General features: G+C 44.2%; 1 protein-coding gene across 5 annotated transcripts; it reads left to right on the top strand.

The window, feature by feature from the left end:
* The first annotated feature begins 3045 nt into the window (after positions 1–3045).
* On the top strand, positions 3046–25188 carry cep170bb (centrosomal protein 170Bb). Of its 5 annotated transcripts, none has more exons than XM_028953277.1 (20): positions 3046–3151; positions 6906–7043; positions 9297–9386; positions 9988–10066; positions 10393–10451; positions 10611–10725; positions 11074–11193; positions 11962–12495; positions 13073–14151; positions 15520–15693; positions 15779–15881; positions 16211–17848; positions 18082–18307; positions 18840–18996; positions 20062–20100; positions 20502–20633; positions 21377–21465; positions 21557–21650; positions 21761–21812; positions 21900–25188. In XM_028953277.1, exons 2-20 carry the CDS (start codon positions 6939–6941, stop codon positions 22064–22066), a joined length of 5052 nt encoding a protein of 1683 aa, XP_028809110.1. In that variant the 5' UTR covers positions 3046–3151; positions 6906–6938; the 3' UTR covers positions 22067–25188. The 5 variants fall into 5 exon arrangements, with proteins under 5 accessions (XP_028809110.1, XP_028809109.1, XP_028809107.1 ...); XM_028953276.1 differs by having other exon boundaries at positions 3125–3306; XM_028953274.1 differs by having other exon boundaries at positions 3125–3310.
* Positions 25189–25558: the final 370 nt, after the last annotated feature.

Raw genomic sequence — 25558 nt, 5'->3', positions numbered from 1 at the left:
TTCTTTTTTTTTTTTTTTGTGTTTTTTTTTTGGGGGGGGTGTGTCTCCTCTTCGGTGGGATATAGTGGTAGAACAGTCACCTCCCTAAACCCCCTCTGCAACAGAACCTCAATAGAACCCTGTTCAGATCAGAAACGTGAGGTCAACATGCTCTAATAATGCTGCACAAGAACATTCTAACGACTTGAACAGAATCAGCAAACCATAAATACTTCACCTGAGTGTCACTGAGGGACACAATGACATATCTGAGCTTTGTATTAGACTCAAAATGTCATAAACCATACCATTGAGCACAAACAAATGGAATGTTTTAATGTAAATATATAATTTTTTTAACGAGATTCTCATCAATTTAGATCAAATTGAGATGTTTTAATTACCAAAATTCCAATAATGACTCTGTAATTAATAATAAATTAACATAAACATGAAAGAAAAATCTACACGAGTGGAGGTTCTCTCCTGTTATCTCCTCCTTCCATAATATGGAATCATAATGGACAAGCAAAACCAACATGAAGTACATCTGAAAGCAGTCAGTGGTGCAATATTCTGCACCGCAGGTTTCTGGATCACAAATGTATGGTCCGACGTGCGTTTGCCGATCATTTGCTAGTTGTCAATTGTAGCGATATTTTCCAAGTAGTTTTTTACAAAGCTGGGAAAGCTGCAATGGTGAGTTCGAGAAATACGTGAGCTTGGAGAACAACGTCTTCTCAACTTTTCCTTCAGTTTTTCTTGACCATGGCATGGTGGAAAAAATTAGAATTGTTTTTTTTTTTTTTTTTTTTTCTAATTTTCAACTTTTTTTTTTCTTTTGACAAACATGAGTATTTTCCACACAGAGCCTGGTGGAACCAAGCACTATTTTCTTACATGCTGTGTGCTGCAGGAGTGTAAAATGCGGTTCTGACTTCATAATGCGTCCTCAGTAACAAAATGGTCCTTCCAAACGTGCATGAACTCTACACCAGACAGCTGCATGGTTTAAAAAGAGTATTTTCAAGGCACATAAAAAATATTAGCAATGTTTCACCTGAAAATGATTGGACAAAAATAAGCCAAGAGTTCACATAGCACATCCTGTAAAATTCTTCCCTTTTTCCATATTTTCTGCTCCAATAAAACTAAAATCCTTTAAAAAAAGGAATGGAGACTACTGGTTTATGGCCAACTTGAACTTCAAGTCCGTTTTAAGAACAAACTTGTGACGTGACTATACTGAAATTTTAATTACATTTATCTCTCTGGATTTTTTTTTCTACTCCTATTTTGAGAATTGACATGCTTGATGAATGTAAATTGACATTGTTTTCCCTTTTTTTTTTTTTTTCCAAAATGTTTTGTAATTTTTTTTTTCCCCAAAATTATCAGCCAAAGTGTTTTACTGACCTACCCTACCCTGTTGACTGCACTACAGGTATCAGGGTGAAGAGAATATTTAAACCTTGTTTTTTCTTCTAAGTTATTTCATTTCCACCTTTGACTGATTGATGGGTGACTGAATGACTGAAAACACCAGCTTTTGTGAAATAAAGAACATTTCTCTGAACAAGGTTTACTGTCTTGCAATTTTCAAACATTTCAAAGCATTCATAATTTTGTGAGTCTCTCTATTTTCATGTAAATCAATTTCAGAGTCTGCATACTGACAGGAAGTTGAGCGGCTGGTACTCTGGTGCAGTTAACACAACCTGGAGCTGAACATGGTGGACTTCAGGAGACATCCTTCAACATTGCCCCCCCCCCTCACCATATCAGACAACCCGGTGTCAATTGTGGAGACCTTCAAGTTCCTGGGCACCACCATTTCCCAGGACCTGAAGTGGGAGACCAACATCTCCTCCATCCTCAAAAAGACCCAGCAGAGGATGTACTTCCTGAGGCAACTGGGGAAGTACAGTCTTCCACAGGAGCTGCTGATCCAGTTCTACACTGCGGTCATTGAGTCTGTCCTGTGCTCCTCCATCACCGCCTGGTATGGAGCAGCCACTAAACAGGACAGGATCAGACTGCAGAGGACTGTACGGTCAGCAGAAAGGATCACCGGGCAGGGAAAATCATCTCAGACCCCTCACACCCTGGACACAGGCTCTTTGACCTGCTGCCCTCTGGCAGACGTTATAGAAGCCTGCAGACCAGGACCAGCCGACACGAGACCAGTTTCTTCCCCCTCGCCATCTCCCTCCTAAACAGCTGATACTGTAAATCACCTCCATCATTGCACACTGCACTTTATGTACACTTGTATATAAGATTTAGTTTGTTTTTTGCCTATTTATTCATAAAAAGTAGATAGTTATTTATAAATCAGAAACAATCCATAACTTGGACAATAACACCACACCCTTGCACACTGTTGTTGTTGATTGTTGTTCTTGTTGTTTTTTCCTACATTGTACTTGAGAGACACCACCATTGGCCAATAAATACGATTCTGATTCTGATTCTGAAGAGCATATCGGTCCAAAAATGCTTTTTTGAATTAAGCACCTTTTCATTTTAAGTTTATCTGCTGTGGCATTAACTCATGAAGTGGCATAAACCCACTCAACGTTTATTTCAGCCCGGAGTTGCAAAAGAGGTATGACGCAGTCAGGTGATCTTCAGTTTGGAGACCATGGTCCATCTTCTGATCAAGAAAATGATCACATCCTCAGTCTTCACTCTGAACCCAGAATTAGCCATTTGCAGCAAGAATTCAGAAGGGCCCTGGGTTCGAAACAGATGTGCGAGCCACGCCCAGTTCTGGTGGGGAGTCTGGGATCGGTGGCCTGTTGTCACGTGGGCAGAGGTGATAACTAATCAACATCCTCATCGTTCTTACCTTTTATTTCTCTCGACGTTATGTGGGGCGTGGTCTGACGGAAGGACCAATCAGAAACGGCCATCGCACCACCAATTGACCTTCCTCCATCCAACGAAACATAAATATCTATCTATATGTCTGTAAAAATATACGTTCACCTGCAAGCGTCTCAGTCTCGGAATGAGCAGGAGGTGCCGATAGCGCGGCGCTAATTAATATTCATTTTCAGGCCCGGACAAAGAGCGGTGACGTCACCGCCGACGCGGCCCCGGAGCCACGTGAGGCTGCGAGTGTGGCCGTTTTACGTGATGGGGCGGGTCCAGCGGCAGATGATGCTGGGTGGGTCGCGGTCACCTGTCGCTCCCCTTTTATGTATTTTAAATGCATGTATTTGGTATACGTGCGTGTGCGTGTGAATAAAGGAGCCTGTCGGACGGCGGGACGCGATGGTGCCGCATCCCCGCTGATCTGGACCCGCGGACGGCGACGCTGCTGTAGGTAGGTCGGGACTGTCGCAGGGCCTGCGCGACAGCGGCGGCTTTGGCTCGTATTGTACGGACGGGGCAGGGTCGCCGGTGTCGCCGGTGTCGCCGGTGTCGCCCGGTCCGCCTGCATCGCGGCGCGTAATAATTAACCAAGAAAAGAAAAAAAATCACATTTCATCGCCGTGCTGAACCGCTGGAGGAAACCAAGCAAACAAAATGCTGAATCACACAGAGAGATGCGCGTAATTATCGTCACTCGTCAATATTACCCGTCGTTTTAAGTCATTATTATTATAATTTTCTTCTGGTCGGTGTGATGGAAATGCGTCCTCATGCCACGTAGGATAATGGAGCCAGACGCACGGATGGGACAGATCGCCTCTCCAGACAGATGTGCAGTGTGTGTGTGTGTGTGTGTGTGTGTGTGATCTGGATCTGTTTCCGGCGTTAAATCCAGCAAAATATCATTTTTGTGAATGTACAACAGTTAATGACAATAAACTAAATCGTTAAACACAAACGACTTCATCCAGAACTTTCCCTAGAGAAACCAGTGAAATTTATTCATTTTCTTTTCTTTTTTTGTAGTGCATCTCCAACAACACCCCAAAACGCACGTTGAAAAAACGTTTCTAGTTAGACGGGTCCAATTGAAATCTCAAAGAATACTTCTAACTAGTTGAAATAATTCCTGATAAATGATACCAGTTTGCAGCGAGCTGATCTCTGATGCTGTAGTGTCACTGGTGGCGCGTGGACGGGCTATTATTATCATTTCTAATGTTTCATCCGTCCTGACAAACGTCCTCTTCAGCTCTGCTTTGCGTTGTGAAATGATGACAGCTGTCAGTCAGAACGTGACTGGCTCTTCGTCCACTCGTGTTTATTCCAAGGTCAGTACAGGCAGATAAAGTCTTTATTTATAAGCCTGCACGCTTGGGATTTGGGCTTGAGTGGAAATATATAATCCACATTCGCAGCATGCGATGCATGCGTAGTAACAAGGTGCCGAGACCCCCGGAGAAGTATCATTGCAGTCTGGTCCGGTAGAACACGCCCCAACCTCCTGCGCGCTGAGATCTATAGGGCTGCATCTGCTGTTGCATCCGTGCGGCAGCGTGACGGGGCGTTCATCGTGACGGAATGCGAACTTGCATATCCTTGGGGGGCTTTTGAAACGGGTTGCATAAATGTTGCACCCGTTAGACGGTTACGCTGATACGCGCCGACTCCCAGACATGGGTGAGCAGAGCAGAAATGTCATCGCAGGCTTGAGGATGCTGCCAGGAGCCAACGTGGAAGTCAGATATGGACTGTACGTGACATTTCTGTCAGAATCTGGTCAGCTTCCTCCAGGAATGGTCGCCGTGCAACCGCCAGTCTCCTGTTGTGAATGGACGTTCCATTTTGCCGACCCAGTGCTTCAAGTGAATTTGTTACAATCCGGTCAGGCTGGCGTTTTTTAGGCCGTTTGTTTGATGGACGTACGGCCCACTGACATCCAACAGGCTATGACCCGGCCCCGCCTCCTGCTCCCTTATATGGGTTTCCTATGTACAGGGCCTCAAAGAATGGTGGGTTAATATACAACGTTTAAAACGAGAGGAGCCAACAGCGATGATTGACAAGTCTCACTCACTCACTCTGTTGATGTGTCACAACTGTAGTACATTGGCCGTTCCCTGTCCTGTGTTCCGCCCTATACTTAATGAGGATGAAGTGACTTTTGTCACGTCCATTAAAGACACCTACACCAGTGTCCAGGATGGTTCTAGAGCCTTGAAATTGGGCTTTTTATGTGTCACGTGAGGACTTCCTGTCGGTTCCTGCCTGGTGGGAGTTTTGTGTGTCCATGTAATGGAGCCATCATTGGATCTGAGCTCAAACTCAAACGTCTCATTCTCTTTCCTCCTGGCCTTTCTATTGATTGGATTCGGGGTATTCTATTCAATATTCTATTGATCCCCATTTAGAAAGAGACATGCTTAAAATGCTTATTACGTGTCTTGTTTTATTTCATGATTGCTCTGATTACTATTTTTTTATAGAAATGGTACTTTATTTGTGCTTTAACATGTTTACATGTAAATTTTATGTCACGGATTGATTAATACAAGACAAGCGAAGGTAAACTGTTCTGCATGATCACACTTAAATGGGGGGAAATGGTGCGGCAATGCATCAAGCGTACAGCAGGGATTTTTACTCAATCATTCTAAGAGGAGCAAAAATGGTGTCCTTTGGATTACTCACTAGGGGCTTTCAGCCCGATTCTAACACGAGGTGCTTTGTGCCAATTTGTGTTGTAAAAAAGCACTGCACACATAAATATTGATTGATTTGACTGACTGATGGCGTGAAATTTTCATGTGACTTGGTGGATGGCACTGCTCAGGGTGAAAAGGGACCCAGATGTCAACAAGGTCAGTCAATGTTGGACGAATTATTCTTGTTTAATGGTCAAGATGTGTGTTAAAGTGGTTTCGGACCTTCATCTGTGTTCTTTTAATCCTAAAATGAGCCACCCCTGCACCCCTGTACCCCAGAGTCCACCAGGTGATCAGGTCTCATGCTCATGTTCTGCGGTAAAAATGACTTCTGGTCAGGAACAGTGCTCTCATTTTCTCATTTCTGAACAGTTCTGTGTGGTTTGGACTGTAGTTCATGTAGTTCTTCCTTAAATCTTGCAGATGTTCTCTTTTCCCATGAGCTGCTTTTATAACATCTAATTGTTGTTCATGTGTAATGAATGGATGCATTAAGTAATGCATTTATGATGAAATGTGATGTGTTGTCTTTAATTACAAATCAAAATGCTGCATCACAAAAGCTTACAGTCCACCATCCCCAGAATTATCCCAAGGAGCCTTTGTCCCAGTGTTATGATTTGGATTGTGGCACATTTCATTTTTGGCTGCATTTTAATAATTAGCAAAAATAGCCTCATCAACATTGTACTCAGGTCCTGAAAATGAAATATTTAGTGACTGGATGAGGGTTGCAGCATCTGTAATGGTTGCCTGTCATTTTCAATGGGGAAGTCCTTCATTTCCATCTTCATCCATCCCAACTAAACTTGGCCTGATGCTGCCTTCCTGTCCTTAATTAGGAAATGAATCATTAAAAGTTCTATTTAAAAGTGTTTAAAATAATACATCAATAGTACTTAAAATATATGGCAAAGGTCATAACATTGGTTATTCTTTTATTTATACTGTAGCAGTTTGGACAACATGGGCGGCTGCCCAGAGCGTAAATGCAGCCCCGACTTCATCCCAACACATATTTGGTCTTGCATGGCCACCGACCGGTTTTCTATCCCCTGCTTGCGGGGAGTAATGGCACCCTCCTTCTGAGAGGGGGTGGAATTCTGGGGCTGGCTGGAGTGGCATCTTGTAATAATCATTGCCGAAGGGCTGTGTGTATGGGATCTGGGTCCTGGGATAACCTTCACGAGTGACCTTCACTTCAGTTGGGGGGGGGCTCTTCATCAGTCACTCGTCTAATTAGTGGTTTGGTGACGGTGTTCCAGCCAGAGCCTTCACACAAACCAGGAGAATGTTAAAATATATTTATTTCTTTGTTGTTTTGTGGTTCATCTGACTCAGGATGCGAGAGGGTTTCTCAGAAGATCACTGAAGATGAGCGTGACGTCGTGGTTCCTGGTGAGCAGCTCAGGCACCCGCCACCGTCTCCCGAGGGAGATGATCTTCGTGGGCCGAGAGGACTGTGAGCTTATGCTGCAGGTGAGATGCTCTGGTGTAGGTGAAGATCCATCCTGATTCTGAGGCCATCTGAGGAGTTCCTGGTTTGTTCAGGGTCAGCGAATGATGTCTGATACCTCACCATGTTGTTGATGAACTGCTGCTACCTGAACTGAACTGCCGATGAAGTGCTGAACAGTGGTTGCCAATAGCAACCGTGGAGGCCATCTTGCTGAATGGAAGTTTCCATCCAGGGATGATTCCCACCTTATCAATGCACTTTCAAATACCAGTGCTCTCCATCTTATCAGCATTTGTACCAGAATTATTGCTGATCATGATCATTTTCTTTGCCACAATATCAATAAAATCATTAATTTGTCTTTTTATGGTTAACAGCAACAAATTGTATTTTCATCGGTTTGCTGAATCAATGAAACCATGAATTCTGCAGTTTTATGGCCAGGGTGTCGGCTCAGGCTGAACAACGTTTTGAAAGTTTAGGATAGTGTGGACTGCACAGAAATTTAAAACCATGATCACATGTTTTGTTTAGGTAGTTCTCAACGAATCAGATATTCTGAATTATAGTTATTTTATGTGCAATCCAATATCAGCCTAACCCCTTTTTGGGGCCGTGTTTTATTATGCTGTAAACTAGGGTTGAGCGACTATTGAAATTTAATTCAGTTTGAGCTGCCTTAGCAAAATCTCTTAGTGACCTAATAATTCTTTTATATCTTCATCTTAACATGTCTGCCTGTCCTGTGGTAATGTAGTATATGATGATCGACAAGTCATTGTACAACTACAGAGGAAAAATATGTTTTAGATTGTAAAGTAACAAAATAAGGAACAGAATTAAAAAATATACATACATACATATAAAACATACATATCACTGTACATTTACGGCATTTACCAGACGGTCTTTTCCAGAGCAACTTTCAGTCAGTAGTTACAGGGACAGTCCCTCAGGGTTAAGTGTCTTGCTCAGGGACACAATGTTAGTAAGTGGGGTTTGAACCTGGGTCTTCTGGTTCACAGGCTACTGCCAACCACTGTAGCCACAGTATATATGTCACTATGTATATTGGCTACAAGTTCAAACTGCACTTACCCAGACTCCTGGGGGGACTGTCCCTGTACAACTACTAGTTGTAAGTCCCTCTGATATATGCGGGCAAATGTAAATACTGTACAGATGTACTATAGACATATTAGCACCATATCCACAGCGTTACTGTAACTGGTGCCTTATCATTGACCCATTTTCAATCACACAGCTGCAGCTACACAATCCATATTCATGCGGGTGTAGATTTAAGATGGATGAAAGGATAATGGGCCTGGATGAGTGGTTAATGGAGATGATGGTGTGTGTGTGTGTGTGTGTGTGTGTTGGAGGGGGGTATTTACTCTCAGCACGACTCTTGAGCCTATGGGTTCTACCATGACGACCAGTTTATTTTTTCTTGCATCTGAACTGTTGCATGATATCAATTGTACAATTGTCCAGTTTGCTGTTCAACCTTGTGTCATCAGTCATTACTGTATTAAGCTGCAAATGAAATTGCTAAAAACACGCACCATAATTACATTATTTACTGGAATGATAAACGAGATCAGGAGCAGCAGGATTAATCACTAAAATAAATGTGTTCAAATACAAATACAAATAGGTAGCAGGAGAGGTCATTCGCATAGAAATTACATAAAGCAACACCCTTGCATATGTAGACATAACTTGTAGTGTAGGACCGTCAGTAGAAGTTATGTACCATGCACTGTGCGTTTTTCTCGATGATTATCCAAAAATTGTGATTCACTTGTGTTCATTTTACCATAAGCCAGCCATACTTTAATAACACACATACACCTCATGAATAAGATCTACCATTGAATGCTGGAACATATGAAAAAAAAAAAAATTGTTTACCATTAATGCATTGATATAATGCATGGATATTTAACTTATAGGAGATTCACAGAACTTCCTGGAAACTATTTTATCTTCTGGGAAATCGAGGAAAACACATTATTAATCTATCACCATTGTATGCCCTAAAACAATAAAATAGTTGCAAAAATATTCCATTTGTGTTTAGAAATTGATCCAATAACCATGCAAAAATGATTGTGGTCATCTGAAATAGTCACAATTATGATAATTTTAAAAAAATCTAGCAGTATTGGCTAAGCATTCTGAAAGTGTTTGCTCTTTAATTTGGTCATATTTGTATATTTCATGACAAATCACTTATTTCACTTATTTGCCTCCTCCCCCCCCTGCAGTCCCGCAGTGTAGATAAGCAGCATGCCGTCATCAACTACAACCCTGCCACTGATGAACACCTTGTCAAAGACCTCGGCAGCCTCAATGGGGTAAGGTGGACAAGCATATCCTTCAACGGTAGCATCAGCATTGCTGTTAAATTATGCCGTTTTGGACGTATTGAAAGCATCCACGAACTGCCACGGGAGATCTTACCAAGATCAGCCAGCTGAAAGTCCACAGTACTTCAGCAGGCCCTTGATGTCGTGCTGACGCAGCCTCAGCCTCGGACCCGAAGGCGCCGCCTGGTCAATAGCACCAATTAACAGACCGAGACTGCTGATACTTTGCATTCGGACACATATCTGAAGAGAGTGTAGCTGCTCCGTTTCATTCACCGGTGACAGATAGAGAGATCGATTTTTTTTTATTGTCATGGTTTGTTTTAATAAATAAAGCAACTGTGTGTTGAAATTAATATTTTAAGGGAACACATGAATGACATGAGCAACATGAAGACGTAAAACAACTAAAGTAAATTAGCTGGCAACTATTTGAATGGCCTGATTAATATTAAAACCTGTGAATTATCCGGCGAACATTGGTCTGTACTGTTCAAATGTTGCCCCGGGGGAACGGAACAGAATTAAAGGGAGCAGACTACTGATAAAATGTGAGTATTATCAGGATTTATTTTATTTCCCCCCCCAGACCTTCGTGAACGACCTCCGGATCCCAGACCAAACGTACATTACACTGAAGCTGTCGGACGTGGTCCGCTTCGGATATGATATCCTTCCACACCCTTGTTTAAAAAAGGTTTTGGCCGTTTTCACTGATCCTAATTCTGCACGGAACTCTCCACACAGTAGACTGAGAGTTTGACTCAGTAAAAATGCTGTCTCCATCAGTTTGGAATTCTGAAATGATTACAGATGGCAGATGATGCAATTGAAAGGCAACCGTGTGATGTTTGAGCACAGCCTGCTTTTTTCTTTTAATCCAAATGAATGGGCTTAATTTTAAAACTTTTGCACATTATGCCCCTGTTGGCATCTGAACTCTTTTCAAAATTTTAGTCAATGAAAGTGGGTATTAACTTAACCCGGACCGAACATTCTCATGTATACACTCTGGAGAGGAGTCAGCACAAAGTGCCAGAAGAAGCACTCAAGGTGTGTTGTTCTTATCTTTGTCTTTTTTTTTGTCTATAAAGTGTATAAATTGTGTGTAAAGCTGTATGATCATGTTTTTTTTTTATTTATTCAAATGTTTCATCCTTCATCAATGAATTTTGCTATTTCTCTTGACTTGAGTGCCCTCTGCTGTTTCAGCACGAGAAGTACACCAGTCAGCTCCAGATGGGGCTGAAGGCGTCTGAAGTTAAAAAGCAGGAGATACTGGACGACCGGGCCAAGCTGGACAAGATGGATTCCAAGAGCTTCTCAGGTAGTGTTACTGTTCATCTTGGTGCTCCTTCAAGGATGTTGATGGACTGACTGGTCTTATTATTCCTCAGCATGTGCTCATATGTGCTCCCAAATATTGAATATTGAATTTATGTAAATAGGCCTCAAATCTCTGTTATCTTGAGTATGGACAGCGGATTTTGGATTTTAACTTTTACTATCATCTCTCTAGATGTCAGATTATAATACAACTATATTTTAAGAATTGTTATTATGTTGTATATGAATGAATTTGAGTTCAGCTGTGGTATCAGTGGTGTATTTGGAGGGTTTTCGTGTACAGACGGATTGGGAAGCAGGTGGTCAGTCTGTTTGCGCATTTCTCCAGAAACCACAGTGTCCAGGCCCACGCCCCTGTATGGCCAGCCGTCATGGTGGGGCGAGGAGGAGTCTGGGAACAAGGCAGGTCAACTGAGCGACGCTCGAAGGTCCGAGGATATGCTCCCAGGTAGCTCTTGGTTGTACTCTTTCAGCTACATTACAGGCCAAAAGTTTGGAAGCACCTTCTCATTCAATGTGTTTTCTTTATTTTCATGACCATTTACGTTGGTAGATTCTCACTGAAGGCATCAAAACTATGAATGAACACATGTGGAGTTATGTACTTAACAAAAAAAGGTGAAATAACTGAAAACATGTTTTATATTCTAGTTTCTTTGCTCTGATTACTGCTTTACACACTCTTGGCATTCTCTCCATGAGCTTCAAGAGGTCGTCACCTGAAATGCTTTTCCAACAGTCTTGAAGGAGTTCCCAGAGGTGTTTAGCACTTGTTGGTCCAGCTCACCCCAAACCATCTCGACTGGGTTCAGGTCCGGTGACTGTGGAGTCCAGGTCTCCACTTTTTGTTAAGTACATAACTCCACATGTGCTCATTCATAGTTTTGTTGCCTTCAGTGAGAATCTACCAACGTAAATGGTCATGAAAATAAAGAAAACACATTGAATGAGAAGGTGTCCAAACATTTGGCCTGTACTGGACATACAGGTTAGACAGAAAATAGTGGAACGAAACAACGCTACGCCTGCACCAGATGCTACAAATAACGTTTAAACAAAGTTACGGACTGACATAGTGTCATATGTGAAAATGTGCAAATACGCAAACAGACAGTGCAAGAGCAACATTTCAAACAAAACTAAGAAGACAAACAGCACCTCAGTAACGGTTGTGAATCTGCTGTTGAAGCCACCTGACTCGGTTTGTTGTGTTCAGAAATGGCTAAAGAGTGCCCGAGCAACCCCGAGCCCGAAGTCAACGGCTCCATCCCTGAGTACCGAGAAGGCCAGGCCAAGGCGGGGGTCTACCCTTATCATCGGGAGCCCAGCTACTTCGAAATCCCCACCAAGGAGGGCCAGACCCACAGCAAATCGCCGGCGGTGGAGCTGAACGAAATTCCCACCAAAGACACAGACGGTCCACCCACAGCCACGCCCCCTATCGTGCAGAGCCACGCCTCCTTCACAATAGAGTTCGACGAGTGCACACCCGGCAAGATCAAGATCAAAGACCACGTGACCAAGTTCTCGTCACGTCAGCGCGGCAAGCAGCCGCAGCCGCTGGCGCCCATGAAGCCGCTGGCGCCCATGAAGCCGCTGGTCACAGCGCCCACTGAGGTGATGTCCGCCGAGAGCAAAGTGGCCGATTGGCTGGTGCACAGCGATGTCAGCATGATGCGCAGGCGGGCGCCGTGTGAAGACGCCTACAGTACCAAGAGCGACTTGGCCATGCACATCAAGACACTCAAAGGTCAGACTTTTTTTTAAGTAATGTGATGTCAATTCCAGTCATTTATTTTGTAAAAAAATTTGTTTTTTGTTTTTTTTTGGTCAAGATTTATGTATATCGTTTAAGTTTAATACACTTACAAACTGAAGTTTAATTAACATGTGGAGTACACATGTGTTCACTAATGGGATTTCCTTTACTATTACAGATCGACATTAATTATAACTACCAACGTGTAATATTATAAATTCAGAAGAAAGGCACATGCTAGTCACTACTGCATATTTTACATCTACATTTACAGCATTTATCAGACGCCCTTATCCAGAGCGACTTACAATCAGTAGTTACAGGGACAGTCCCCCCCTGGAGACACTCAGGTTTAAGTGTCTTGCTCAGGGACACGATGGTAGTAAGCGGGGTTTGAACCTGGGTCTTCTGGTTACCTGGCTACTACCACAGCATGTGATCTATTTCTGTATTTTACTCATGTATTTCTGCCCTAAAAATCGAATTAAATTGGGCGGCAGATTTTTACACAATGTAGTGACGTTTTTAAAAGCTAGACAGCTCCTTACTGTCCACCACTGGCCCACAGGTCACCACCATGAAGACGGCACCCAGAGTGATTCCGAGGATCCTGTCCTGCAAGAGAAGTCCCACCATTCTGTCCCTTCGCCCTCGTCCGTTCCAACACCGCACTCGGCGCCGAGGCCTGAGCAGCCTGTCGCCACGGCGCCACCAACGCTCGCCGTTCCCACCGGCTTCTCCCTCAGCGTCCCGCCACCCCAGTCCCCACCGGACGTGCAGGCCGCCACGCGGGGTACACCGTGTCCCCCCGAGCCCCCGAGCCACCAGCAGGCCTTCATCATCGAGTTTTTCGACGACAACCCCCGGAAGAAGCGCTCGCAGTCTTTCACCCACAATGCCACCCACACGGACACGTACTCCGCCCTCAAGTCCAAGCTGGAGCGCCGCAAGGGCGGCGGCCAGAGCGGGGAGCGGCCGGCCTCCGTCCACGGCCACGTCCCGCCCACCCAGCAGATGACGGTGCCACTGAAGGGCTCCGGACATGTCCCCCAGAGGTCCAGCTCCCTCAAGCGGGAGAAGACGGAGGACTCGCTGAGCCCCGGAGGAGGCAGCAGCACCTCGCTCTCGTCCCCGTCGTCCCGCTCCTCGCCGGCCATCACCATCAAGCCATTTGGCAGCATAGGCAAGAAGTCTCAGCTCGCCAAGGAGTTCGCCGCGGAGTTCCTGAAGGACTCGGCGGCTGTACGCGGGATCGACAACAGCTCGCCGCCGCCGATGTCGGCGCCACCGGTTATGATGGCGTCCCCCTCGCATACCACGCTCCCGTCGCCGGCGGAGATCACGGGACCCTCTTCCGCCTCCTACCCTTCCTCCCCCTCGCAGTTCAGTCAGTACCCGCCTGTTCCTCAGCCCCAGTACCTCAGCTCTGCTCCAGCGGCAGGGCGTGGCCCGCCAGGCTCCCCGGGCCAGTCTGCCAAGTCCCTCCCGTCCACGCTGCCCGCTGGCGGCGGCGCCGATGCCGAGCTGAAGGCATCGAGGCCGGCGAGGACTGAGGAGGAGGACAGCCTGAGTGACGCAGGCACCTACACCATCGAGACGGAGTCCCAAGGGAAGGAAGTGGAGGAGGCCCGCAGCATGATCGACCAGGTCAGCTCCCAGCTTCTCCTCATGTTGTACAGAACGAGAAAGTGAAGTGATTGTCATTGTGAAACACTGCAGCACAGCACACAGCACACAACAACAACATTTATTTCTTATATGGCCCAAAATCACATACAGGAGGTCTCAATGGGCTTTGACAGGCCCTACAGTTGACACCCCCCACACTTCTGCACACAAGGAAAAACTCTAGGAGAGAGAAATGTTGGGAAGGAGTGATACAGAGAGGGACCCCCTTCCAGGGTAGAGTGAGCCTGCAAATGGTGTCGGTGCAGGGCTGGTGATGATTTGTACAATATAATAATAAGTCCTACAGATGTAGGGTTGGAGAAGTTTAGAGTGTAGTCCAGTCATGGTCTACATTACATGTGCATTATGCTGTTAGTGGTCCACTTGAAGATCTCTGAAGCTGTAGTTGTTACGGTGGTGGTGGCTGTGGTGACCCTCTGGTTTGTTTCATGCTGAGTCCTCTGAGTCCTCGTTTAGCAGTTGTCAGGAACCAGGATTTATCTGCTGTCTCAACGAAATATGTCCTCTGCTTTTAACAATCACCCTTGGCGAGCAGTGGGCAGCCATTACAGGCGCCCGGGGAGCAGTGTGTGGGGACGGTGCTTTGCTCAGTGGCACCTCAGTGGCTTCCTTAACCGCTAGGCCACCACTGCCCCAGTGAACCTAAGAATATTGCACTAAGCCTCAGGCGTGTTTGCAAATGTATCGTTAAAGGCGTCCTCAGGATTTAGTGAAAATAAAAAGCAGGTAAAACATGATGCACATGCGACATTTTGACAGGGGGCCGTCTTAAATTATCCAGAATGATATTGTGGTATCATGTGCGAAAGCCGTCAATCATTGGGCTCCTCCCATCTTAAAATCTGTTTATAAAAGATTCTTTTGTAAATCCTTACAGTGGATGTAAAGTCTCACACTTAGTGTGTAGCACTGTGTTTAAACATTTTTAATTTGTCAACTTTCACATAAAATATTTTCGTCTTTAGTGCAGTAAAATATACAGGAAGTAATGCAATTTAATATGGAGTGGTACATTTATATTCATGTACATCCGGAGCAACAACAACATTTTCATTTCTAAAGAAATTAAGTTTCTCGTATTTTTGAGCCTTTTGTCAGAATCGTATGCTTTTGCGTTGCAACGTGTCTTTTTTTGCCCCCCACTGCTCATTTGTACAGTGTTGTTGGCTCCAGGTAAAACATGCTCTTTACTTGAGTAAATTTAGCAGTGACAGACATTACTAGAACTTTAGTCGAACATCAGACCTTCACTACCAAGGAGAGTAGAAGTCCTGTGTTAATTTACAGATGCAGTATAACCATGTATGTATAATCTGACCCCGACAGGTGTTTGGGGTGCTGGACTCCCCTGAATACAGCGGCCCAACCTTGGGGGTGTACAGGCCTGTCATTGAAGATGAGAATGATGATCACCCCGGCGTCACCCACAGCGCCGTGGATTTGATATCAGCGACCGTCCAGGGCCTTGAACTCTCCAGCCATGGAGTGGATCCCATGCAGGTCAGTGAAGAAGCAATGCTGCAGCTGACAGCCCCCCCATTAATATGTAATGTCATTTTTATTGATTTATTGTTTTGTTTTTAAGGCTATGAGCGGTCCAAAATGGGTTTCCCGGTGGGCCAGTCTGGCAGACAGCTACAGTGAACCTGGAGCACCGGGTACTCCACCACAAGCAGAGCTGGATAGAGGTCAGAAACAAATGAAATGCATTCTCAGTGAAGTAGTTGGAGGAAGAACGTAGGCATTAATGTTATGGGAAAATTATGGGATTTGATATTAGTAATTTTCCTAAAGTATGCAAATCTGTGTTTCCAAGTTGGCTGATTTTATACAAAAAATTGTTTTGATGTAACAGGTCAAATCAACTTTAATATTATTCAAAGAAATGCAGTATTCTGGATATTCTAGCCATTTGTAGTCACACATCAAATTTATTCTGAAAAATGTTTAAAAGTAAGAAACATTGTACAAATTATGCAGGATAATGTTACCTCAATATTGTCAAATATTTCTGTAGATGGAAGAGTGAGACATTCAGTGACCCTGAGCCAAAGTGTAGAGAATTCAGAGTCAGAGACCAGCCAGGGCACAAGGGCAAGACGTCTTCTGCCTCAGGTTCCTCCGACAGACAAACCCGATTCCTCCACTCCAAGCATCCTGTTCCATCACGATCCACATCTAGAACACGGGCCCCCAGAGAGAGTCTCTGGTTCACCGAGACAACAGGAATCCACTCAGAGGCTGAGGGTGCATGACGACGTCGACCACGACAGCCTGAGTGACACCAGCCGGTCCGATGACGGCTCTATTTTGGAAAAGAAGAACAGGAGAGGAGCAGGTTCGCATGGAGAGAACAGCTCTTGGGCCAAGTCACCAGAGTTGCCGTTACCAACCCCCAAACCGACCTCCTTCTACATTGGATCTGATGATTGCTCAAGCAGGCAGGAGCCTTCACGAAGCCCGGTGGCTTCTCATGCTGAGAGAGACGCTTCGCCGAAAATGCCTCCGACTACCATTCTAATCCGGCATCTCAGTGGCCCTGAACCCAGACGCACGGTCAAGCCCAATGCCTCGGCTCCCAACCTCCAAACACAAGACCGGGACGCCGTGCCCACCAAAGACACGTCACCGTCCTCGGGCTCTTTTGTCAGGCAGGAGAGCTTCACCAAAGAGAGGCCCAGTGACGAGGTCCAGATAAAGAGGCTTCCTCATATCTCCAGCCACCCGGCCCTGAGGGAGCTGGACATGGCTGAAGGTTGCCAGGTGTTTGGCCGGATCGAAGAATCGACGAAAGGAAGCTCTCCCAGCCAGCCTGATGACTCTCTGTCGGGGGAGTCGGACGTGGACACGGCCAGCACCGTCAGCATGGTGAGCAGCAAGAACGCCGCGCAGTCCGCGCCGAAGAAGCGCCCGTCCATCAGCGCCCTCCAGAAAGAGAAGTCCTCGTCCAGCCCGTCCATCCAGGACAAGGGCCGGCAGCCGACGGCTCGCGAGCAGCTCTCCGAGAAACGGCGGAGCCACGCTGCTGGCGACGGTGCCTCCAAAGCCGAGTCCTCCAGACGCCTGCAGGTCCGCCGCAGTGCCGGCAACCGAGGCTCCTTGGACTTGTCTGACGGCGCCCAAAACCAGCAGCAGTGGGAAAGCGCTTCCTCCGACCACGAGTCCGGCTCGCGCTCTTCCGCTCGCAAGAGACTCGCCGCCTCGTCGCCGAAGGAGGAATCCTCCAAAGCTGCCGGTAAAGCCGCCCAGCAGGCTCTGACTCGTTCCAACAGCCTTTCGGCGCCTCGGCCTACCCGAGCCTCCATGCTGAGACGAGCCCGACTAGGGGAGGCCTCGGACAACGAGGGCGGCGAAACCGACCGGGACTCCCACAGCTCCAATCACGGCAGGACGCCGGCCGATGGCAAAAAAATGTCCAGGCTGGACGTGCTGGCAATGCCGCGCAAACGCACCGGGTCGTTCACTGCCCCGAGCGACAACGAGTCCACGCCAGGCAAGTCGGCCGCAGCGCCTCGCGCGACGGAGGCCGCCGCTCCTGGCCGGAGAACCTCCCATGGGGACCCGAAGCAGGGGACGAGCAAGGGAACCGCGGCGGCGGGAAAGCATCCTCCCGTCCGAACCCGGTCGAGCGGCACCAGTCACAGCAACGCAGCTGGTGAGTCCCGCCCTCACACAGCAGAGCACACCGACAGTCGGTTCATATCCTCACCTGCTGTGCGTGTGTAGAACCCCGAGTGTTCGTAATATCACCGCTCCTGCTAGTTAGTATTCTAGCGCGTCAATGAATGAATCAAATCAAAAAATGAATCAAAAATCAGTTCTGCTAGTGAGCCGGTTCGGACCTTGTGTTCTCTCTGTTCTGTTTCTGTCCTCTTGACACACTGAAAGGCTCCAGACGGAGACAGAAGGGCTCGGATTACTCCTCTACCTCTGATGAAGAATTTGCAGCATCCTCCAGCACCCAGAAACAGAAGGGTTTACACGTATCAGCATCCACCCAGACGCCACAGGCTGCCAAGGCTCAGCCCGAATCGATTTCTTTGGAACCGGAGGAGGACGAAGCCCAGAACGAGCATTACCAAAACTGGTCCACCCACAGCGCTGAGATAGCCAGGTACTTGATTCAGTGTCCTTTAGTAAATTCCTTTAGGTCACTTATAGGTCTATTATTATGGCCCCAGAGATATGAAGCACTGATAACACACAAACTACAGATCCCATAATGCAGTGCGAACTGCCAACAATCGCACGCCGCTTTGGTGACTTAAAATTTTGAGGTGCTTCGCAACCCGTTTGCCATCGACATGGAAACTGCTCCTGTGCAGATTCAGCTGCAGTGCAAAAACCGCCTTCGGCAAGCCAACTGAAGCACGACATTATGGGATTTGTAGTTTGTGTATTATCAGCGCTTCATATTGCCTGGCCATAATAATAGATCTATTTAAAGTGATCTTATGGGATGTGGCCAGCGGGCAGCAAGTTTGAGACCCCTGCTCTAGGGGTTACCTTTTTCTACATTAAACATATGAGAGTGCTTGATTGTTTCGGCATCTTGAGTTTAAGACAATGAGAAAGTGTTTCTTTTGATGTGATGTTTCAAGTCTTCAGTTATGAAATGCAAATGATGTTCCATGCTGCTTTTTTAGGTTGAGTCAGGATCTGGCAAAGGATTTGGCCATTCTCGCTCGTGAGATCCATGATGTGGCCGGGGATGGTGACTCCCAGAGCTCAGGCATGGGGACCACCACATCTCCTGGTTCCATGCCCAACACGCCTGCCTCTACCATTTCTGCCCGGGAAGAGGTACGGCATCTAAACACCCCAACCAGGTCCAGAGAATTTATTTTGCAGTTGAAACTTGCTAGAGGTTACTAATGGAAGACTTTCTGATTAATTTATGATTACTGTGCTGTACTGTAATTAAAATCTATTCACTACCAGTCCAAAAATTCTACAGCATTAAAGGGTCTTTTCTTCGCATGACTTTTACATGTAGAACAAAATTAAACTGACTCAAAACTATGAAACAACACATATGAGGTTATGTATTAAGCAAATAATTGAAAACAAAGCAGAATATTTAGTATATTTAGTGATAGCATTTCACACTCTTGCCTCACTCATTAAAAAAAATTTTAATGATTGTGCTGTTTCCTACATTAGTGTGATTATTTCCTGCATTTGGTTATTCAGCATAGCCTCCACAGGTGTGTCCCAACTTTTGACTGGTAGTGGAGCTCACCATCAAGTCTTTTAAGAACCTTATGCAACAGTTTGAAACATTTATGCTGAGTTGCCCATGTTATGGGTTGTATTTTTGCCTGCTGGTTTGAGCATGCTCATTTTTACAAAGCTTGTTTTTGCAGAAAAGACATTAGTCTAGCTTGCCTCAAACATCTCAACCTGCAGCTACACTAAAGCGTTGATTGGCGAATAGGGATCTGTGTCAGCAATCCAGTATATTGTATAGTCTTAAAAGTCATTGTTGACCTTTTGTTGTCACAAAAATATAAAGCATAATGTAAATGTAATGGGATACAGTATTAGAGCTGGGCAAAATATTGGATAAAATATAATTTTTAAAGGTATTAAAATTAGACTTAATTATTTAATGAATTTTGATTAATATATTCTGCAGTAAAAGGTTTTGGAGATCTTAGGATGATATAAAATGGCCTTCCTCATGGGACCTCAACCACTCGGATATAATTAAGACTTTATATATGCATTTTAACCATGTAACTACCCAGGCCTGTCCATCTCCCACATTAGTTTCTTGAACGTTTTTGTTCCATTTTTTTCCCTGGAAATGGATCTGCAGCAAGTCTTGAGATGTTCACAAGGATCTCTTCCTTCTCTTTTGTACAGAGGCCATATGCATCATTACAGGGGCTCCCATCATCTCAGGTGCTCAATTCATCATTCATGGACATTTATATTAGTTCTGTAGTTTCATTGGCTGGCAACACCTAAAAATTCCCCTTTTCACTGGCTTTGCAGTCTTCTCCATAGTGGTCACTTTGTAAATCCTGTGTTGTGAAGTTTTACTTTCTTTTACTCGCATAACAACTCACGCGAGCTTTCGCTCTGAACTGGCTCCTGCAAGCAAAAGTCACAGTGGTTTCTTTATATTTGCTTTACGTGCATGTCCTCACTACCATAACACTGCGTTTGCTTTGGGTCTGGAATGTCCAAGCAAACTCCGAGCCTTCTGAGACCTGTTGTCCGTGTTTGTCCAAATGCCGAAGTGAATGAACGTTCGCTGCATGTTTTTATGATGTTTCTCTTCATTCTCTGTGTGCGTGTAGTTAGTGCAGCATATCCCCGAGGCCGGGCTGAATTACCAGAAAGTCCCACCAGGCTGTTCGGCCTACATGGACCAGGATTCCAACATGAACGATGACCACGACACTAAACGGCGTCCTTGGAACAGGGAAGAGGTGCGATTTTTATTTATTGTGTTCACAATTCCTTCAGATTCATGTCACAATTAAGGAAATGACAAAGAAATTCCCGAAGTGGAATTCCCGATGGTGGAAAACATTTATTCCAGATGCCCCTTCCTTAATGGACCAAGACCAAGGACCACCTCAGAGAAGATTTGACTCTACAATTATGACACATTCAAATCCAGTAGAATTGATCTAGTTTAACTCCTGTCACATGAATATTATTTATTATTGTTATTGGCATCCACTGCAGTCAAACACGCAATCGAGGATCAAGAATAATAACTAGGATTAAGACGAATAACAACTACTAATAAAAATAATAACTATTATTATTCATAATAACTTAATAATAATAACTAAGAATAATAACTTATTTAATAACTGGTAACCGCTGAGTTTCCTGGTTTACCACCAGAGGGAACCAACAAGAACCAGCATTACCGATGCCTTTTGTTTTCTTTCCTGAAATTAATAAGTCAATTTAAAATAAATATGATAGATGGAAATAGCTGTTTAGAAGTGGAATATTCCTTCAAATGTACCTTGGTGTGCATCATTTATTTCCTAACTTTATCAATATTTTGTCAATATAACACTTTGTGAAAATATTTTCTATTCCTGGAAAACAACGGCATTTCAAAATGACGCAGAATATTCCTGAAAGCTCTTGATGATTTATAATGATGGTTTAGAATGTAATATTGCTCATATCAGCGCTGTATTTCCTGCAGGTTATTCTGGACAACCTGATGCTAAATCCAGTGTCGCAGCTGTCTCAGGCTATCCGGGAGAACACAGAGCAACTGGCTGAGAAGATGAAGTAAGTGACACTAATCGTGAGTGGCCATGGTCTTCATGTGCTGTTCTTCAGAACCTGGAATCACAGAAACCTCTTTGTCTTCTCCACTCAGAGTCCTGTTCCACAGCAAAACTGACATCTGGGAAGAGATTGAAGCAAAGATCAACGCTGAAAATGAAGTGCCCATTCTGAAAACATCTAACAAGGTTTGATGTCTTGCTAACTGTGCCACACTTTCATCAGAGCACCACGTAAAGGGCTGTTGGCGATTTTTTTTTTTGTGTGTGTGTGTTCTTCATTGTGGAAACATTTGCAGGAAATTTCCTCAATTCTGAAAGAACTGAGACGAGTTCAGAAACAGTTAGAAGGTAAGAGAAGAACATCGTCCCTTTGAATCTTGAATGGATTTGCTACATTGGTTCCAATGCCTAACGTCTTCACTTTCCCACCATCAGTGATCAACACCATTGTGGAGCCCAGCGGATGTCCTAAAACAACCACCGCCAAACCTCCTGCAGCAGCAGGGACCACCAGGTCTGCATCCAAGACCAAGACCAGCAGTAACACCGGCGGTTTCCCAAGGTCCGCCAACATCAGCGACGGCAGCAAGAGGGCCGTTTGAGTCTCAAATGAGTCTGTCACGGTACATTTCGTAATTCCTCTAATAACAATTCATTAATCCATTTTTTTTTTGTATCGACGTTAGATGTCAGAGTATTAATCAATTAAAAGACACGCTGGCACACTGTACAAGCTCTTAGGCAAAACCATGTTTAAAAGTACCGACCTGCCGCTTCGTCTACACGCTGTATGTATACTCGTATGCTGGATTTTGCGCTTTGTTCAGAGTTTACGGATGAGGGGACGTCGTCTTTGCGCCACACATGTTGAGTCACGGTTTTATAAGATAAAATAAAAAAAAAAACCTTGTGTTGTATGTGGAGATGCTGCCAAAACCTTGGCCTGAACAACAGTGTAGCATGTGAAGTATGTACGGTGATACATATTTCCGCCGAGTGTGTTTCCTACACGATATGTGATGGGATAAATGAAGAAGAAGAAGAAGAAAAAAAGCCTTTTTGTGTTTTCTTTTTATAATCCCCTGAGTTGATATTGGATTGTTGGCTATGGTGAATGATGCTAATGCTAATGCTTCACTTTATTTTACTTGAATGTTGCAAGTTCAGGCGCAAGAGAAAGTGTCTTCCACAGACTATGGACAGATACAGACAGATATTACTCCTCTATCACTGCACTAGAAATCGTACATTTTTCATTATCTAATATATCAGCTGACCTTTGATGGTGAGGCTCTGACCAAAACCGATATTTAGCGAAGCCTTAAATCAATACAAGAAGCAGAGAACGGCCTTTTCAAAAGTATTTGTGCCGGTAACAGGGGCTGCCTAACATGAAAACGCACGGAATTTATATACAATCGGCCGGTGGCTGGTGTTGGTTTGTTGTGGCGGACCCAGCTGCAGTTCCAGAGAAGATCCTATAGGTGGCCCTCAAAACCGCATCTGCTTATTTTACACATTGCATCGCCCCAAAAACTCACAATACTCGAAGGTCTTGATATGTACGTTTTTTTTTTGTCTTGGATTTGACCATTGGACTTGAAAGACCATTGGACTTGAAAGATCGTGAAACACTGCAGCACAGCATGCGTTGACACAACGAAATGTGTCCTCTGCTTTTAACCATCACCCTTGGTGAGCAGTGGGCAGCCATGAAAGGGAGCAGCGCGTGGGGACGGTTTCTTCGCTCAATGGGATCTGAACCGGCAACCTTACGATTACGGGTCCACTTCCTTACCTGCTAGGCCACCACTGCCGACCATTCCCACTGTTCAACTTTGAGAGACCCGTTCAGATCATTGAGGACATTTTGCTTCAGATTAGGTTGATCAATATAGGGTATAATTAAAAAGAAAAAGTAAATCTTGTGGTTCTAGGGCATTTTCCTGTGTTTGGAGATCAGGACTGTGGGAGTATAAAAGTGTGCGAGTCTCTTGTGGGTTCAGGGTTGACTGTGTGTAGGAATGTTCTGGTAGATTTGTTAAAGTTCTGTGGGGTTTTTTAATATGTGTCTCAAGGCCAGTTTTTTGAATGTGTGCTGCTGCAGTGAGATGTTGGTGTAAAATAGCGGAGGAAATTGGTTTGGCTTTTGGTCGTTCCTGTGAATAGTAATAATTCACATATAATGTTTATTTATTTCGAGGCCAGGATAATTTGAGTGAAATGCACTGTATATTATACATTTAATTATATACTTGAAGTCGCTTCACCTACGTGGATATGGAAAATTGCTGCATTTATTAAATATTCATTTGCCTCAGCAACGCAACACATGAATTTACATGAAAATAAAAGATCTAGATTACTTCTTCCCAGTAGGTTGAAGATGACCAATTTCTTCTTCTGGTGAAACTGTATGTAAAAAATAATCTGTTGAATCGTGACTGGAAAAAGTTTGAAGCCATCATGTCTACTGTGACTAGAGTGATTTTGTAATTTGTTCTCAGCTCTTTATTTCATGTTTTTCAAACCATGTCATGTTGGTATTTCTTTTCAATTTTTGCTTCTGTCACTACCTCTGTAAAAAAAAAAAGACTTTTTCATTTGCGAACAACAGAAAAATGATCGTATTCATTTCAGTTGCACTTACAATGATAGACATTTCCTACGGCATCAGTTTAAAATATTTTTTTCTTTTAATAGTGCATAGGCTTAGACCAATTTGGAATAGTTATGCTTTCAAATGTGTCGCTGTATCAGCTCCCAACCTTCTGTCTGAATGAAGATTAATTGTCTTTGTGTGTGGAAAAATTGATTTGTGGTTTGATTTTTCTACACTGCTCAGTACAGTGTCGGCATTTATGACTTTTATGTCCCGCAGACGAAGGTTAAGAGGAGCCTATTCACGTGACCTGTAAGAAATAAGGTTTTCAGTTTCGTCCTTGAAGGCTTCAGTCTGCAGAGCTCTTTTGTAAGTTTTCTTACATTTATGCAACCAAGTAGCAAATGTCAGTGTGTGTGCGCACAATGGCTACTGTAATCTTTGCTTTTATAGAAGTAAAAGTATTTTGTCTGATGTGCATGTGTACTGTATGTAGGTGAGATCTGGCTAGTTCACCAAATGTGCACTTTTTATTCTTTTTTCCATTTTAAAAAGCACCTCTGATTCTGGTGGGCGGCTGAAATTTCACAGCTTACATTTTGTTCATGCATCGTATTTAGATCTTAAAAGGGCAGGCTTTAACTACTTTTGCTGTATGTAATTATTATTCTAAACCCCCCCCCCCCTTATAATTTTTAGACATTTTTCTGTTGCATCGGACGATAGTGATTTAGAACCAGTGTCTGTGTGAATGGCTGTTCATGCACACAGTGCAACCGTTGCTTTGTGTCAAGTCGTCAGTGTGGCCAAGAGCTTTGATGTCCCTACCTTCTACTGTCACCACGTAACGCAGTGCATGAACGTCCAAAGTGAGCCGTTGAAGAAGACAAGCACATCGCTGATCAAATATGTAGATAAACAGCACAACGACTACACAACCAAGGGTGGCTACAGTGCTGTTTTGCTCATGTCTTTGCTCTTTTATTGATTGTCACATTTTTATTCTTTATTTTTATTGCTATGAATGTCACAAGTGTTTCACATTTTACCTTTTGCACCGCATTAGAATGTATTTAATTTAAAAAGAACATCTCATTTGTAATAAACTGATTTCAGTCATAACATTGTGTTTCTAAATGCTCCGAATTTTTTTATAACAAGTTTAAAATACAGTACAGGCCAAAGTTTCTCATTTATGTGTCTCATTCATAGTTCTGATGCCTTCAGTGAGAATCTACCAATGTAAATGGTCCTGAAAATAAAAAAAAAATAAAAAAACACATTGAATGAGAAGTTGTGTCCAAACTTTTGGCCTGTACTGTACATGATGGGGATTTAAGGGATGTCAGAACATGATTATATATAGCCATGTTAATGATGAACTGTATTGAAATGAACCAACAATTAAATCAACCAATGCTATGAAAATAACTAGCATGTAAGCTTGTATAAATTTGTAAGTGGCAGGAAAACCAACTCTCCCATATTCATA

Source organism: Denticeps clupeoides, chromosome 14 (assembly GCF_900700375.1).
Source record: "Denticeps clupeoides chromosome 14, fDenClu1.1, whole genome shotgun sequence".
Classification (NCBI taxonomy): domain Eukaryota; kingdom Metazoa; phylum Chordata; class Actinopteri; order Clupeiformes; family Denticipitidae; genus Denticeps; species Denticeps clupeoides.
The sequence above is the reverse complement of the archived record's forward strand: the minus strand, read 5'-3'. Positions and strand labels throughout refer to the sequence as shown.

Bases quoted from the DNA above. Each gene is read 5' to 3' on its own strand.
- cep170bb (XM_028953277.1), top strand. From the start codon at position 6,939: ATGAGCGTGACGTCGTGGTTCCTGGTGAGCAGCTCAGGCACCCGCCAC. The intron at 20,101-20,501 runs GTGCTCAATTCA...GTGTGCGTGTAG, and splicing joins AGGGGCTCCCATCATCTCAG to TTAGTGCAGCATATCCCCGA. The intron at 21,813-21,899 runs GTAAGAGAAGAA...TCCCACCATCAG, and splicing joins AGTTCAGAAACAGTTAGAAG to TGATCAACACCATTGTGGAG.